The sequence below is a fragment of the Apiospora hydei genome, assembly GCF_038363865.1.
Source record: "Apiospora hydei strain CBS 114990 chromosome Unknown utg000008l_segment0_segment0, whole genome shotgun sequence".
NCBI lineage: Eukaryota > Fungi > Ascomycota > Sordariomycetes > Amphisphaeriales > Apiosporaceae > Apiospora > Apiospora hydei.
This window is the reverse complement of record NW_027117367.1, coordinates 3,411,310-3,426,097: the sequence shown is the minus strand read 5'-3', so window position 1 is coordinate 3,426,097 and position 14,788 is coordinate 3,411,310. Positions and strand designations below refer to the sequence as shown.

The 14,788-nt window shown below is 57.3% G+C and overlaps 8 protein-coding genes across 8 annotated transcripts; 4 read left to right on the top strand and 4 right to left on the bottom strand.

Annotated features, from left to right (window-relative positions):
- Positions 1-317: 317 nt before the first annotated feature.
- Positions 318-1,348, top strand: PG997_011658 (P-loop containing nucleoside triphosphate hydrolase protein; the record flags this gene model as incomplete). The annotated part of the gene is made up of 3 exons (XM_066815973.1): positions 318-394; positions 541-674; positions 726-1,348. 3 exons carry the CDS (start codon positions 318-320, stop codon positions 1,346-1,348), a joined length of 834 nt encoding a protein of 277 aa, XP_066665263.1.
- Positions 1,349-2,072: 724 nt separating this feature from the next.
- PG997_011657 (Nucleotide-binding- alpha-beta plait) lies at positions 2,073-3,346 on the top strand (the record flags this gene model as incomplete). The annotated part of the gene is made up of 3 exons (XM_066815972.1): positions 2,073-2,183; positions 2,242-2,472; positions 2,540-3,346. 3 exons carry the CDS (start codon positions 2,073-2,075, stop codon positions 3,344-3,346), a joined length of 1,149 nt encoding a protein of 382 aa, XP_066665262.1.
- Positions 3,347-5,468: 2,122 nt separating this feature from the next.
- On the top strand, positions 5,469-6,308 carry PG997_011656 (peptidoglycan-N-acetylglucosamine deacetylase; the record flags this gene model as incomplete). The annotated part of the gene is made up of 1 exon (XM_066815971.1): positions 5,469-6,308. The coding sequence occupies one exon, from the start codon at positions 5,469-5,471 to the stop codon at positions 6,306-6,308; it is 840 nt and encodes a 279-aa protein (XP_066665261.1).
- A 942-nt stretch (positions 6,309-7,250) lies between these two features.
- On the bottom strand, positions 7,251-9,980 carry PG997_011655 (glutamine synthetase; the record flags this gene model as incomplete). The annotated part of the gene is made up of 2 exons (XM_066815970.1): positions 7,251-8,807; positions 8,859-9,980. 2 exons carry the CDS (start codon positions 9,978-9,980, stop codon positions 7,251-7,253), a joined length of 2,679 nt encoding a protein of 892 aa, XP_066665260.1.
- An 864-nt stretch (positions 9,981-10,844) lies between these two features.
- PG997_011654 (uncharacterized protein) lies at positions 10,845-11,608 on the bottom strand (the record flags this gene model as incomplete). The annotated part of the gene is made up of 2 exons (XM_066815969.1): positions 10,845-11,262; positions 11,370-11,608. 2 exons carry the CDS (start codon positions 11,606-11,608, stop codon positions 10,845-10,847), a joined length of 657 nt encoding a protein of 218 aa, XP_066665259.1.
- A 958-nt stretch (positions 11,609-12,566) lies between these two features.
- Positions 12,567-12,875, bottom strand: PG997_011653 (uncharacterized protein; the record flags this gene model as incomplete). The annotated part of the gene is made up of 1 exon (XM_066815968.1): positions 12,567-12,875. The coding sequence occupies one exon, from the start codon at positions 12,873-12,875 to the stop codon at positions 12,567-12,569; it is 309 nt and encodes a 102-aa protein (XP_066665258.1).
- Positions 12,876-13,092: 217 nt separating this feature from the next.
- On the bottom strand, positions 13,093-13,326 carry PG997_011652 (uncharacterized protein; the record flags this gene model as incomplete). Its single annotated transcript, XM_066815967.1, has 1 exon — positions 13,093-13,326. One exon carries the CDS (start codon positions 13,324-13,326, stop codon positions 13,093-13,095), a length of 234 nt encoding a protein of 77 aa, XP_066665257.1.
- A 602-nt stretch (positions 13,327-13,928) lies between these two features.
- Positions 13,929-14,511, top strand: PG997_011651 (uncharacterized protein; the record flags this gene model as incomplete). Its single annotated transcript, XM_066815966.1, has 3 exons — positions 13,929-14,006; positions 14,124-14,201; positions 14,248-14,511. The coding sequence occupies 3 exons, from the start codon at positions 13,929-13,931 to the stop codon at positions 14,509-14,511; spliced, it is 420 nt and encodes a 139-aa protein (XP_066665256.1).
- Between the last annotated feature and the right edge of the window lie 277 nt (positions 14,512-14,788).

The following is a 14,788-nucleotide window of genomic DNA, read 5'->3' as shown; positions in this document are numbered from 1 at the left end:
CACTGGAAAATAATGCTTATTAGATGGCGACGGAATTGACATCAGCGTGGAGAGTCGAGCGGGCTCCTTTTTGGTGGGGTTGGGTTTGGAAGAGGTGAGGGGCAGGCTTTTAGTTAGCTGGCTGGGAGCTGCCGCAAGCTCAGGCTCTACCATGAGCTTGGAATTGCAACGAGAGAAAGAAAACCATCAACGCATTCGAGAAACATACTCTTTTTGGACAATCTGGACTGTCATCTAGTTATATCTATTTTTCAGTATACTTCGTTGCCTATACACTCCACCGCAACTTCTTGTTTGTTAGATCTAGACTGCCCAGAATGGAGGAGCAGGTCACTCGTTTGGTCGACCAGGCCTGGGAGGGTTTCCAGAAGACTCCCCGAGGACCGCCGCTACTGTGAGTTCCCCCTTTCGGCAAGTCATGACATGGTGTCTTTGCCAGCCATGTTTCTAGATTAAATTCAATGGAATTGTGAACGGCAGGGAAGCTCAGAATCATGACCTTCGAAATCAAAGAAAACAGAATCTAATATGACATCACAGTAATCGCCATAGCCGGCATCCCCGGCTCAGGTACGTTATCTACTTCCGCCCCTGGCTCTTCTTGCCTCGCCTATGTCCCGAGCCAGCCCCGCCGCCCAGCAAGGGCAGTGACCATGCACTTCACTTCGTGCACGGTCAGTGAGGCCAAGTCTTCTCGCGCTACGCCTTACTTACACAGATCACAGGCAAAACCACCCTCTCCCAGATCGTAGCCGACCGCCTCAACGCCCGGCACGCGACCCTGCACCCCGAGCGCGTCGAGCGGGTCCCCGTCGCCGCCTTCGTGCCCATGGACGGCTACCACCTGACGCGCGCCCAGCTGTCCTCGATGCCGGACCCGGCGCAGGCGCACGCGCGGCGCGGGGCCGAGTTCACCTTCGACGGCGCGTCGTACCTGAAGCTGATCCGGGCGCTGCGGGAGCCGCTGTCGCCTAGTTCGGAAGCCATCCACGCGCCCTCGTTCGACCACGCGGTCAAGGATCCCAAGGAGAACGATATCGCGATCCTGCCCGGGCACCGCATCGTGGTGTTCGAGGGAAACTACCTCACGCTCGACCGGGAGCCGTGGCGCGAGGCGGCGGGGCTGATGGATCGGCGCTGGTTCGTCGAGGTCGATTTCGCGGTGGCGCGCCGGCGGTTGGTGAAGCGGCATGTGGCGGCGGGTATTGCCAAGGATGAGGACGAGGCCGGCAGGCGGGCGGATGAGAATGATTTGGTGAATGGGGAGCAGATTGTGCGGGAGCGGGTGGGCACGGTGGATGAGATTGTGGTGAGCCGGGAGGATGATGAGTGGAGGGCGCAGAAGTAAGGGAAGGGGCCAGTTACACGGAGAGAGGACAGAGGGGTTTCACGTAACCTTGGATTCCCGGATACCGCTTGGAGTTCTGGATAGTTTTCAGCCGTTGTCACCTGAAAGGGAAATGATGGTTGGATAGCTGGCATGAGAATGAGATAGGTGCTTGGTGGTAATGTGCCTGGTGCCGGCAAGATATATAGTAGCTATGTTTGGGCATCCAGAAGGCTTGCCTGGGAAATTGTGTATTTATCATGTGAACGAGGGAAAAGGTCAAGCTATGAGATATGAGTTATTGCGCTCTGGAAAGGGGTCATCGTTATCATTGGTTTGAGCAAGCGAGAAAGCACCTGTGCCATTGATACCTTTGGCAATTGGCATCGTAATGTAGCAATGAGGATAGAGTCAAGCTTGAAGACAAACATGGTAGAGCTCTCAGCGATGTCTATCATCTGACTGGAGTACCATACCATGAAGTAATGCAGGTCAACCTGTAGGAGGCTGCTGTTCAGGAGGCCGGGGACGGAGCCGGCCTTGGTGATTGGTTCGGTGGTGGGGCCCCTCGCGTGCTGCATAAATGCTGTTTGAGCGCTATCTAATCAGCCCCAGAGAATTTTTGGAAAGCGCCCAGGCTTGCAAATCGCCAGTACGCTCGGATTGACACTACTGACCAGACCAGACATACAAATCGCATCTTTCGATTGCATTCCTTTCGCGGAATTCGCTGAAATTTGTCAAGATGGCGCCCAGAGATCCTTCTTCCGATTCCTTCGATTCGTCACCAGAGCCTGAGTCGAGGGCCCCTACATCCCCGTCCAAGAAGCGCAAGAACGAGATCGACCAAATCGAAGTCGACCTGCAACAACCCGAGCCCCCATCCAAGAGAGCGAAGCGTCTCCTCAAAAAAGGGCAAGCCGCTGCCCGTCAAGCCTACGAGCGACGATGAGGCCGAGCCCAACGACGGGCTCGAGGTCCCCGCCGGCAAGGGCGGCAAGGCGGCCAAGGGCGAGAAGAAGTCGAACCGCTCCGAATGGGGCGTCTGGATAGGCAACCTGGCCTTCTCCATGACGCGGCCCGAACTCTTCCAGTGGATCGTCGACAACTCGGGCGGCGCCATCAAGACGGAGAACATCACGCGCGTCAACCTGCCGACGAGCAAGAACGCGCCGCCGCCTCCCCCGCGGCCCGCGACCCTCGGGCCCCCAGAACAGAGGTTTCGCCTACGTCGACTTCGACACCGAGGCCGCCGCGATGGCGGCGCTGTCGCTCACCGAGACGGAGCTGAACGGCCGCAACGTCCTGATCAAGAAAGCCACCAATTTCGAGGGACGTCCCGAGAAGAATGCCGAGACAGACGCCCCCGCCGATGGGGAGGCCGACGGTAACGCTGCTGCCAATGGCGCCGCGGCCAAGAAGAGCGCCCCGAGCCGCAAGATCTACGTGGGCAACCTGGGCTTCCAGACGACAGAGGACGACCTCCGACACAACTTTGACAAGTGCGGCGAGATCGATTGGGTCAAGGTGGCTACGTTTGAGGACACAGGGAAATGCAAGGGCTACGGCTGGGTCAAGTTCAAGGAGCCCGAGGCGGCCGACTGGGGCGTCAAGGGCTTTGTAAAGATTAAGGAGGAAATCGAGACCGAGGACGACTTCAAGGAGTCCAAAGGGGATGATGAAGACGCAGATGGGGAGACGGCCGAGAAGAAGTTCAAGATGCGCAAGTGGTGGGTCAACAGGCTCCACGGCAGACAGCTCAAGGTCGAGTTTGCCGAAGACGACCAGGTCCGATACAAGAAGCGATACGGAAAGGACAGGCCGCGGGACCAGCAGGCGCCCAGTGGCAAGAGGCCCGAGACTGGCGACGAAGCGTACGCGGCGAGAAAGGCAGCATCGTTCCCCAGGAGGCAAGAGCCTACGAGGGCACCCAAGAAGGTCTACGGAGACGAACAGGTCGCGACCTACCTTACTGGTGGCATGGTCAAGGCCGAAGGCAAGAAGACTACCTTCGATTAAACTACACAGAATTATTATGTACGGGCTCATCTCATGGGCAACCAGAACCAAAAGACAAAACCGGACACCGATCCTTGGCTAAAGACAGTGCCCTCTCCTTCAATCTATCTCGCATCGTCCTCCCGTGCCGCATTGTACCTATTATATGCGCCGCAGAGCAAACGGCGAGCTGCATACCCTATATCACTCGGCTCATAACCCGAGAAAGTGACCCAATTTCCATCGACTAAGCTGACCGAGCCCCTCCTCACGTTCACCTATCGAGTCGGCCAGGTTACCCTGGCGACTGCTGCCTATCGAGATTGATTCTGTCACCGTGCATCTCTCTGGCCATTTAGAATAGACATGAAGGTTCTTGATGCTACGTCATAAGCTGCTGTTCGTATTTGAGATGGTATGTTTTTTTGTTGTCGCTATCAGCCCCATCAGCCGCCAAGATGTCAATCCCATCGCATCATTGCCCGTCCTGGAAATGCTGCCTGCAGCCACAAGTCTGGGCGGAGTCCCAACGCTCACTCGGACCACGCTTGTTTCCCTCAGCTGCTCGCACATTCGGCGTCGCGATGATGGTTGTCCAGGGAGAGATCCGGACTGCTGTGGGGTTGATTGGGCAGCCTAGAGAACGGGCGTCACCTTGCAGCGTTTCCCCAAGGCTGTGCCGATTCGCGTTTTCTGGGGCGGCGCATTGGCGAGCAACGGCGACAAAACAACTCAACTCGACGATTAGGGATGATACGACTGTTGCATTTCTCTCCCTTACCACTCACCGCTTATTGCGATCGTCCAGCCTTGCGATCATGGCGTGTTGAATGAGTTTGGGCGCCTCACGACGTTGCAGGTCCAGCCCAGTATAATCCCTTAGACAGGCTCTCCTCGCAAGCTAGGCGGCTTTACTTACTCGCATCTACTTGCCTGCCGACTAATTCCTCCTTTCCCCCTCCCTCGACCCCGGCCGTGGCGCCAATCTCATATCGGTCTGTACGACAAACAAACCGGGTCGCGGGCATGACCTGCAGCAAAGAGAACAAAAAAGAAAACATATCGACAGTCATGTGCTCGTGGGAAAACCCCGCCCTCAACTTATATGCATAACGGCACATATACACTATTGAGTCAGGCGTCAAGCCATCAAGATAAGGTGTGTGTAGGTTATTCAGGTTTGCCTACCAATGAGCCGGCCATATCTACACGGCTCATTCTACGGGATGACTTAGTTCTGCCTGCCTGGCTTACCAGCACCGGAAGGTGTCGCAGCAGGCGGCATGTAGTTGAACATTAGGTCTGCATGTTGGTCTTCCCTAGCCCTGCACCCGCCCGACTCGGCAGATCTGCTCGAACGGATGATCCACCTGGCCGGTAGCTCCAGCTAACCCTCCCATGTATACCGGAAAGTGATCGTTCGCCAGGGATACCAGCGCCCCAAGCGCTCACCATGCTACTGCGGCCCCTGGAGGTCCCTCGTCAAAGCTCGTATCCCGAAGTCCGTCCATCTCACTCTCGCCCCATGCACCTCCCCCAGGTATTCAACAACAAACAGCGTTTCTTCTTCCTCGCGCTGTGCTGTCGAGGTCTGATAAGCTGATCTCGGCGTCAGACGAGACGGAGCAATATCGGACTTGGACGACGTCAGACCTCCCTTATATCAGACCTGCGCTATTGGTCCTATCTCCCCTCGAGACGAACCGCGTTCTGGCTCGTGATGGGATGATGGTATATACATACTCGTGGATTGTTGCCATGACCAATGGCCTGGGCCGAGGGTCGAGTCGTCGCTGCATCTCATCTGCGCGGTGTGGTGGGTTATATGCACCCACTTGTATTAGTCCCTGACCGAGTTGATTCGCATCCGCCCATGTCAACAACTTCTCCCTTGCAAGCGCAAGTTGGGCCAAGGATTACTCGTTCCGCGCCCTGCCTTGACATCGGATATAAATATCATCAAGGTTTCCCGTCCTTTGCTGGATCAAGGAACTCCCGTCACCAGAGACTCAACAGCCTCCCAGTCCCAGATTGACGCTGCCGCTAGCCTCTCTCACTACTCGCGAGTATCTCGCCCCTTTCTGTCTGTCTGTTTGTCCTTCCCTGTCAACACCCAAAGAAAGTTACGGTAGCTCTCGCCACCATGTATTCCCTACCTTCTTTCCTCTGCCCCCTGCTCTCGGCAGCACTGGTCCCGTACGCCAACGGACTCGCGCTCCCGCAGTCCTCGCCGTCGTCGTCAGGGGTATTCCCCCGCCAAGACACGAGCGGCATGCCGCGGCCGCAGATCGGCAACCTGCCCTACGGCGTCGACATCACGACGTGCAACCTGCCGAACAAGGTGGCCATCACCTTCGACGACGGCCCTTGTCCCTACACGCCGACGCTGCTCGACATCCTGGACAAGAACAACGTCAAGGCGACCTTTTTCATCGTCGGCAGCAACGGCAACGGCGTCATCAGCGACGAGTCCACGGGGATGCCCGCGACCCTGCGCCGCATGCACGCCGCGGGCCACCACATCGGCTCCCACACCTGGACGCACGCGGACCTCAACACGCTGACCACCGAGCAGCGCCGCGCCGAGGTCGAGAACAACGAGGCCGCCATCGCGGCGGTCCTGGGCATCGTGCCGACGTACCTGCGGCCGCCCTACACGTCGTGCGACGCGGGCTGCATGTCCGATCTGGGCAGCTTCGGGTACCACGTCGCCGACTACAACGTCGACACGCTCGACTGGGAGGGCGACTACGACCGCGCGCGCAGCATCTACTCGTCGGCGCTCGGGGGCGTGGACCCCAACACGTCGTCGTTTATTAGTCTGGAGCACGACATCCACGAGCGCACCGTCAACGAGCTCGCGCAGTTCCTCATCGACACGGCGCGGCAGGACGGGTACCAGCTCGTCACCATGGGCGAGTGCCTCGGCGACCCGGACAGCAACTGGTACCGGAACCCGACTACGGGGCTGGCTTGGAAGTAGGGAGGGGCTCGGTAGAGTTTGTTCACAAGGGGGTGTATGGACCGTGTCATTGGACAGGAAGTTTGGCTCGACGAGGTTTCAGACGAAGTCCCACGGCAGTCACGATCGGGCCACGGGTTGGAATGACAAAAGTTTGTTACTGAATGTTGTTCTTGTTTACTACTAGACATTATCCAGAATGGAGATAGCGCATCATGAGATCTGTGTCTTTCTATTAGATTATGAGCAACAAGACAAGCGGTCAAGAAGCATGAGAGAGGCGTTAGACTCGCAACCCGCGCCGGTTGAGAGATGGGCCGGAATGCTGAATATTAGCTTATATGCGTATTTCATAGATCAATGAAGACAATACTGTGGTTTTTCGTTTCTGCAAACCTTCTCCTCGCCATGATCTGTGGTTATGAAGGTAATGTTACAACGGGCTCATTCCATCAGCAAGGCTCGGCATCCTATTGATCAGATGGCATCATCGGTCCTGAACCCTACCAGGCAATTGAACTCGCTGCGACAACTGCCGGGATCGGCTAGCAACTTATTACACGAACTTTGAAATAAGCTTGAACAAACGGGAGGAAGCGCAAGAACTCCCGAGGCGTTCGGATGAGACTGCGTCGACGACTAGTCGTTCGTCCGTCCCTCGATTCATGCAAGGCCAAACTAACGGAGAAGATAGGGAGAAAATAGAAAAGGGATGCGCCGCATCTGCGGACCTTACTCGGAAATCTCTCCGAGGCACCAAATGAAGAATCGAGGAGTGACTGACAGGAATGGAGGTCGGTTCAATTCCCGAGAGCGACATCGGTTATTCCGTTCATGTCCTGAATTTGCTACGATACATGACCCTGTCGTCCATCGAAGCATGCAGACCCGCGGAGCTGTACCTCCTAGGTAGCATTCGGAGATATCCATGGACAATGCAGCCGACTGACCCAACTCGTTCTCTCAGTATCTCTCCATGATCCACTGCCGCCGCTCCGCCACGTCCATCTGACTCAAGACCTCGATCTCGGCCTTCTTGACATCGACGTACCGCTGCACGAACTCCGGCGCGCCCAACTGCTCAACCAGCGCCGAATCCGCCTGCAGCGCCGCGAGTGCCTCCTCCAGATTCGCAGGAAACATATCCGTAATGCCGAGCTCCCTCCGCTGCTCCGGCGTCAGCTTCGCCGGATCCGACGCGCAGTCCTTCCAAACCATAGCCTCGTCCATCGCCACGCCCAGCGTACCCGCCGACAGGATCGCTGCCGCGGCAAAGTACGGATTCGCCAGCCCGTCGAGGCACTTCATCTCCCAGTGGCTCGTCGGCTCCGATTCGCCGCCGCACTGCCGCAGCGGCGACTCCTTATTCTGCCGCCCCCACATGATCCAGCGCCCGCCGGCCCAGAAGCTGTCGACCATGCGCTCGTACGAGACCGGATTACTGTACGTGAACGCAATGACCGCCGCGAAATGCCGCAGGATGCCCGCATAGAACGGCTCGTAGATCGCGGGGTTATCGTCCCCCTTGGTGGTTGAAGAAACCGACAGGTGCACGTGCGACGCCGTCCCGCAGCTCGCGGCGAAGGGCTTCGGGTGCAGCGTGACGCGGAACCCGTGCCGCGCCGCGACGGCCTCGATCAGCTGCCGCGCGTGCACGAGCGCGTCGCAGGCCTCGAGCGGCGGCAGCGGCGACAGCACGATCTCGTACTGGCCCGGCGCGCTCTCGGCGTGGTACTGCTCGATCTCGATGCCCGCGGCGTCGAGAGCGTCGGCCAGCTCGCCGTCGAGGACCGTGTTGAAGCTGCCGGGGCGGCCCGTGTCCGCGAGAGCCCGGGCCACGGCCCAGGCGTGCCCGTCGTCGTTCTGCAGTGGCTGGAATTTCTCTTTGGTTCCGGGGGTCTTGTTCCGCTCCATGACGACGAACTCGATCTCGAAGCCGAGCAGGAACGTCAGACCTTGGGAGGCCCGGGCCTTCTCGACGACGTTCCGCAGCAGCGTGCGCGGGCACAGCTGAGTCTCGGACCCGTCGGGCTCGCGGAACGCGCTGAAGCAGCTCATGTGACCCGGCGCGGGGCCGGCGCGCAGCGAGGCCCAGTCCACGTCCAGCTTGTACATGCCGGTGGATGTGATCTGCGGGATGGGCATGTCGTTCTGGAGCAGACCGAAGGCGGCCATGGTGTTGGTCCAGGTCCCGTTGCCACTCTCGAGCGCTTTCAGGGCTTGCTTAATGGGGATGACGCGGCAGCGAGTGCTGGCGGTGTAGTCGACCCAGACCAGTCGCAGCCATTTGCAGCCGGTTTCATTTAGGGTCTTGATGACGTCTCGTTTTGATTGGGTCGAGGACTTGTTGGCAGATTGTGAGCTCACAAGGGTAGTCGTTGAGATTGACTCGGGTTTGGGCAAAGTGGTCTCCGTCTGCAGGTTGTAGAGTTTCTTAGAGTTGGTGAATAAGATGTCCTGCACCAGCTGTATAGCTTGAATTTCATTCAAATCTCCATCTCGAACGAGGTCGCAGAGAGTCTTTCGAACGTTAGCATCAATCTGGCCAGTCAGAGTTTAGAAGTAACTTACAGTCTCAAGAACCTCTCTCATCTGTATTGTGGCTAGCACATATGTCTCTGGGAACCAGTGACCATCCGTACTCCAGAGTATCTTGGACCACGGACAAAGCTCGAGTATCTGTTTCATAACAGACTCCTGGCCCTGGCGATTGATGAATGGGAACACCTCGCCCACATCGGCATAGACATTCGGATACATCGCTGCCAAGTACCCAGCCTCCCGGGTCCACGGGTAGCTGGCATGCAGTATAACGATGGGAACCGTGGGATAGTCAGCAATGAACGCCTGAAGATGCGAGGGCGATGACTTGGCCAGCACGATGTCGTTGTCGCCCAAGCCCGTGTGGAACTGGATCGGCTTCTTGTGCTCGGAAGGACTCTCGGCAATGAGCCGCGCCGTCGCGTGGACGAGCAGATGGTTCAGCGCCTTGTGCTGCAGCCGCAGGAGTGTCCCGCCCTGGAAGACAATGCTGCCCACCTCCTGCTCGGCCGCGGCCATCTCCAGCTCCATCCCCAGTATGCCCGGCACGTCGAGGCCGCCGCGGTAGCAGATGATGGACTTGAAGCCCACGACTTCGGGGTCCGCCAGGCACCGCCGGATCTCGCGCTCAAAGTCGGTGAATATGGTCAACAGCACGACGCGCGTCTCCTCCGTTCCGCCCAGGGACGCCACGCAGCGCCGGATGATGTCCGTGGCCAGGGCCTCGATCCGCACGATGCGCTTGCACTTGCTGGTGACGAACGGGTCGTGCATGGCGTAGTCGAGCGTCTCGCCGGCGCCGTCGAGCCCGTCGTCGAGCAAGAGGGTCTCGATGCCCTGCATGCAGGTCCGAATCCACTCGGTCCAGTTGTCTGGGGAGGAGCCGGGGTCCTCCTCCCAGTGGCGCTTGGCTTTCAGCGCCGACTCGACGGCGCTCCATGTCGGCTCGGTGTCCAGCAGCCCGGCTAGCTGTTTTACCGCGCGTATGTGGGCGAGACTGGACTGCGAGTCGCTGAGAGCGTCGCCATGGGCCTCGGTGGCTATGGAAAGCAGTGAGTGCTTGTCCTGGTGCTGGGCCTTGAGCAGCGGGTGGGCGTGGTTGTCCACAATGGGCGTGGTGCGTATTGCCGTGCGAAGCGCCTTGAGATCCATGGCTGACAGCTGTGGTGCGCTCTCGAAAGCACTTCTAGATGGAATGGAATGCCCAGAAATGAAGCCGCTTCATCCGATCGCGAAATATTGAGCGATCTGGCGGTGTTGATTATGGGACAAACAGAAGCTCCTTGCACATATTAGTTGGCGGTGACGGAAAGAGGCTTGCAGTGTACTTTCGTACCTGTCGGATGGGCGGCTTGGCTTCCACAGAAGGTATTTGCGAGACATGCGGGGAGATCTCTGGGCAGATGTCGCAAGCTGACGCAGTGAGTGCCGTTTGCTATTGGAGAAGACAGGCCCCTTCTTTGCTTTTATATGACGAAGTGTGCATTAGCCTAGAATCTGCAATGGTTTCTCAGCAGTGCGTGTAAGATCTTCCACCAAGAAGCGGTGCCGCCACCAGGCCTCTCTTTCAATTGGGAATCGATCTCTTACGAACAGTGCATGTACAAGACAGGGAGGGAGGCCTAAACAGTCCGGTTCCATGGTGCTGACGCGGGGTTTAGCGACTTTACGTCAAGCCGCCCTCCTGCATGTCTAACATTGTAACATGGCCCAATTAAAAGGAAGCAAGTAAGGAAAGAGGCAAACGGTTTTAGAAAAACAAACATGGAATTGCTCAAAGCGTGTACACGAACGGCATGAGATCAGCAGTACCAAGACGGACAGCTGCTGATACTTCCTCCTTCATTGCTTGGCTTCCGCGTCGTTGGTAAGCCAAGCCCAGACAAAACCCGCCCCTTTCTCTGCTTCCCCTCATGTGCAACATTCCCGTTCCAATTGACCAAACATGCCTGATCCCATTCCTACATCCACCAATCCCTTACTAAAACCCGCTCTGCTCAACCCCAGCCCCTTACTCTACGACACCGTAATACTCGACGACCCGCTGCTCTGCTTCCCTTTGCTGGTGTACCCCTCCGTCGCCAAGATCATGTAGTCGTGCTGCCCGAGGTTCATGCCGTGCTTGGCCCACTCCGAATAGTGGTTGCCCGTGGTGATGGTGCCGCCGACGCGCTGCTCCGAGGTGCGGACGGACCAGAACTGCTGGAAGGTCGCCGTGCCCACGATGCTCGGCTGGTTCACCCGCGTCGACGTGTAGATGGTGTACGTCCCGCCGTCCGACGTGAAGTTGCCCTTCTCTGTCCACACCTCGTTCGGCGACAGGTCCCCGTGCGCGTCCACGACGTAGTACTCGATCAGCGGGTTGCGCGTCCAGCCGTACAGGGCCAGGTAGCCGGGGCCCTGCGGCTTGTACGTGCCGCTGTATTGCACGGATCTAGAGGGCGACGGCGCCAAGAGAATCAGTCACCGTCAGCTGTTCGAGGTAGACGGGGAAAAGGAGGTGTTGCATGGTGAAATGGAGAAAGACACAGGTCTACCTACCTAGCTCCACCGCGGCCCCATCCCTTACCGCAGACGAACCCACCGGGCCCGGACCAGTCCACCGTGTAAGATCCACCGGGGCCGTTGTTGCAGCGGTAGTTGATGCCACCCTCCGACCACGACGAAAAGGCGTAGCCCTGACGCGCCATCACATCGCTGATGTGGTCAAAGGTTGCCGGGGCGCCGAGTACGCCGAGCACCAGCGAGGCGGCCGCGGCTACGAAAGAGGTGATCTTCATGGTCGGTCAATGGATTTTGGCGAGTGTAGTCGATTGAGGCTATGTGTGAACGGTGGTCTGGGTCTGTTGAGATGCCGTTACCTTCCCGTCACGTAGCAACCTTGCTCAATGGCTTATATATATGTAGAGACCTCTATTCAGAACCCCATCACGATATCATACCCCGCAAATTGCCATTGGCTGCTCTTGAAAAGGGGGGATGATACTCAATTTTAAATTGCCGTATCCTCCAAATCAAGGAACTACACAACCGTTCGGCAGTGACTGCAAACCCACTGATATATGCCGTGAACTAAAGCTTACGGCTAAAGTCGAGTGCCAAGATCTGGGGTACTTCGATGTTACCGAACCGGCAGGTATCCTATAAATAGGATTCGGGGGTGATTATTGAGATCTCGTCCTCTTCCAGATTCCCGAAGCACAATATCCAAATTGGATATGGCCGTGCTGATCAGCCGTTGACCAGTCTAAGTAACTACCTATGAACATAACATCCTTATGACCGAGTCACACAACCAAGCGTGCTTAATCAGGGGTGCTCATTGATACCAAGTTCTTCGTATGCGGAGTAAAGTGCAGCAACTTCCAATTACTCATGCAGGAGATACTGTATGTGCAACTTCCCTTTACTATGGTAGCCGTTATGACTCAGTCCGTAGCTATTCAAACAGAAGGCATATGTGTTCATGCTGATGGGTTTGAGTAGAGATCTCTTGAACAGAAAACGCCATTGCATTACTAGCACTTCTCCTATACTGTCTCTCCGATTTTGGCTCCATTGGTCTCTTTAACCCACTCTCTCTGCACCAGCCACTCCTTCAACACCCCGTTGAACAAATCCGGCTTGATGATATGGTGAAAGTGCCCTGCATGAATCACTTCGACCCTATCCACCTTGTCATCGATCCCCACCTCCCGTTCGATCTCCGCACTGGATTCCAACGCAACCGTGACGAGCCTAGGAATCTTCTTCTTTTTTCTCGCCGTCGCCTTCACCTTCACCCCCTGAGGCTACTCCTTCCCGCCGCGTCCGCTCCACGTACGCGGCCCCGGACTCGCCCAGGTGCGCCTGCATCTGCTTCCACGTCTCGACCAAGACGCGCGGCTGCATCGCCCACGCCCGGCGCTGGTGCCACGGCGCCAGCCACGCCGGGGTCCCGTGGTCGGGCAGGTACATGCCCGCGGCGCCGAAGAAGTCGGTCGCGCGCACGGTGGCCTGGGAGGGGGTTTCTGCCGACTCCAGCATCTGGAAGACGTGGTCCATCATGGGGGCGTCATGGTGTAGGCCGAGTCGACCAGGACGATGCCGCGGACTAGGGTTGGGTGGCGGGCGGCTATTAGGTGGGCTACCAGGCAGCCCAGGCTGTGGCCCATGACGATGGCTTCTTGTCCGTTGCTGTTGCCGTTGTGATTGTTGTCGACCCCGTTGCTACTACCATAGATCCCAAGATGCCCGAGCAGCGCGACGGCATCCTCGGCAAGGGTCAGGGGTCGAACTTGGTGACGTTGTCCGTCACGGAGCTGTGGCCGTGGCCGCGGTAATCCATGCCGATGACCCGGAACCCGAGGGACAGGAGAAAGGGGATGTGGAACGCCCAGTCATTCTGGTCGCAGGTCCATCCGTGTAGGAGCAGCACGGAGATCGCCTCGTCAGGGCCTTCCGAGCTGTAGTACAAATTGACACCGTTTCCGGCGTTGAAATAGCCTCCGCCTTTCATGTTGTCTAGGCCAATAACTGTAGGTTAGGAGTAGAAAGGGGTAGAGTAGATCGTTAGACAGCCAAACGTCAGCAACTGAGATGTAACACGTAAAGTGTTGTACAGAGTAGACAAGCATCTTCGATGTGGCTGCTTACTTATATATCCAACCACGGCTAGCTCGGACAACCGATAGTTGAGTGGAGACTATGCCAGTACTCTGTTGGATTAGGGAAAAAGCAACGTTCGTATACTTAGTAATTAATGCATTTGTCAGCCGCAAAGACAGGCCCCCTTCCCCTCCCCTCCTGGATCCGTGGCTCGTAGGTGGAACGATATACACAAGGAAAGCGCCGTCTTACTAAGGAAACTAGACGCAACTGACGTACAGATGCGCTAATACAGGGTATGCTAAAAGGTCCACCACAGTCAGCCCTAAAAGGAAAAGGACCAGGCTTGCTTTTCCTGTCAGATCGATGTGCCCACTCATACCCATCAGGTTCTAATTTGACAAGTCTGGGCTAGCAGCGGCTTGGCAATGGTTTGCATGAAGCTTCTTCTGGGCTGTGCATGGTACGAATAGAAAAGAAAAGAAGCATTAAAGGGGAGAACTGATAGGAACCATGACGATCGTTATTGTGGAGGCAAGCTTCTGCAATACAGCATTTCCCGTGGCCATTCTGACACGTTGTTACACCACGGTACGTCTGAGACTGGATGAAGGATTTGCCTCGAGGCAAACATTGGAATCTAGTAACTGGAGATCTTAGTAACTGTCCTACCGAAGCCTCCCGAAGAATAACCAATTACCACAATAGTCCCCGTACCCAACTCCGTCACTTCAAACCCGATCCTCTGCCATCACAGCTGCCGCCCCTCCACCACCGCCGCCAGAAGTACGAGTAGTAGCAATACCACTACGACCTACGTGATTGCCTGGAGACGACGGCGAAGACATCTCGATCCCTCCCCTCCGCTACCCCCAGGCTCCGCCCCCTCCGCCCCCGTCCCCGCCGGATCGTCCTTCAGGGGCCGGTCGTACGCCCGGCTCGCCGTCGGCGCCATCCGCTTGCGCCGCTGCACGAACCACCCGACCAGGATCAGCAGCAGCACGCCGCCGACCGTGGACCCGACGCCGATGCCCGCGGCGGCGGCGGTGCTGAGGCCGCTTTCTTGGGAACTTTCGCTGCCGTCTTCTCCCCCTGAGCCGGGCGTGGATGTCGCAGTCATCGTCGAGGACCCACTGTGGAGGGACAGTAATGACGATGGCGAAGCGGAGATGCTGCGAAAGGCCGGGGAGGAGGTCGGTGTGCCTGCCCCCCTGGATGAGTTGATGTTATGGATAGGGGTGCTGATGCCGTTATGAGGGTGTTTGGGGTTCCTTCGGGAAAGGGCGAGGGTGAGGTGATTTCGGATGTGAGTTGCTGCATCTGGTATATCTGTTAGTTGGCCCATTTTGGGGAGGAAGTGGTCCGGGGGAAGC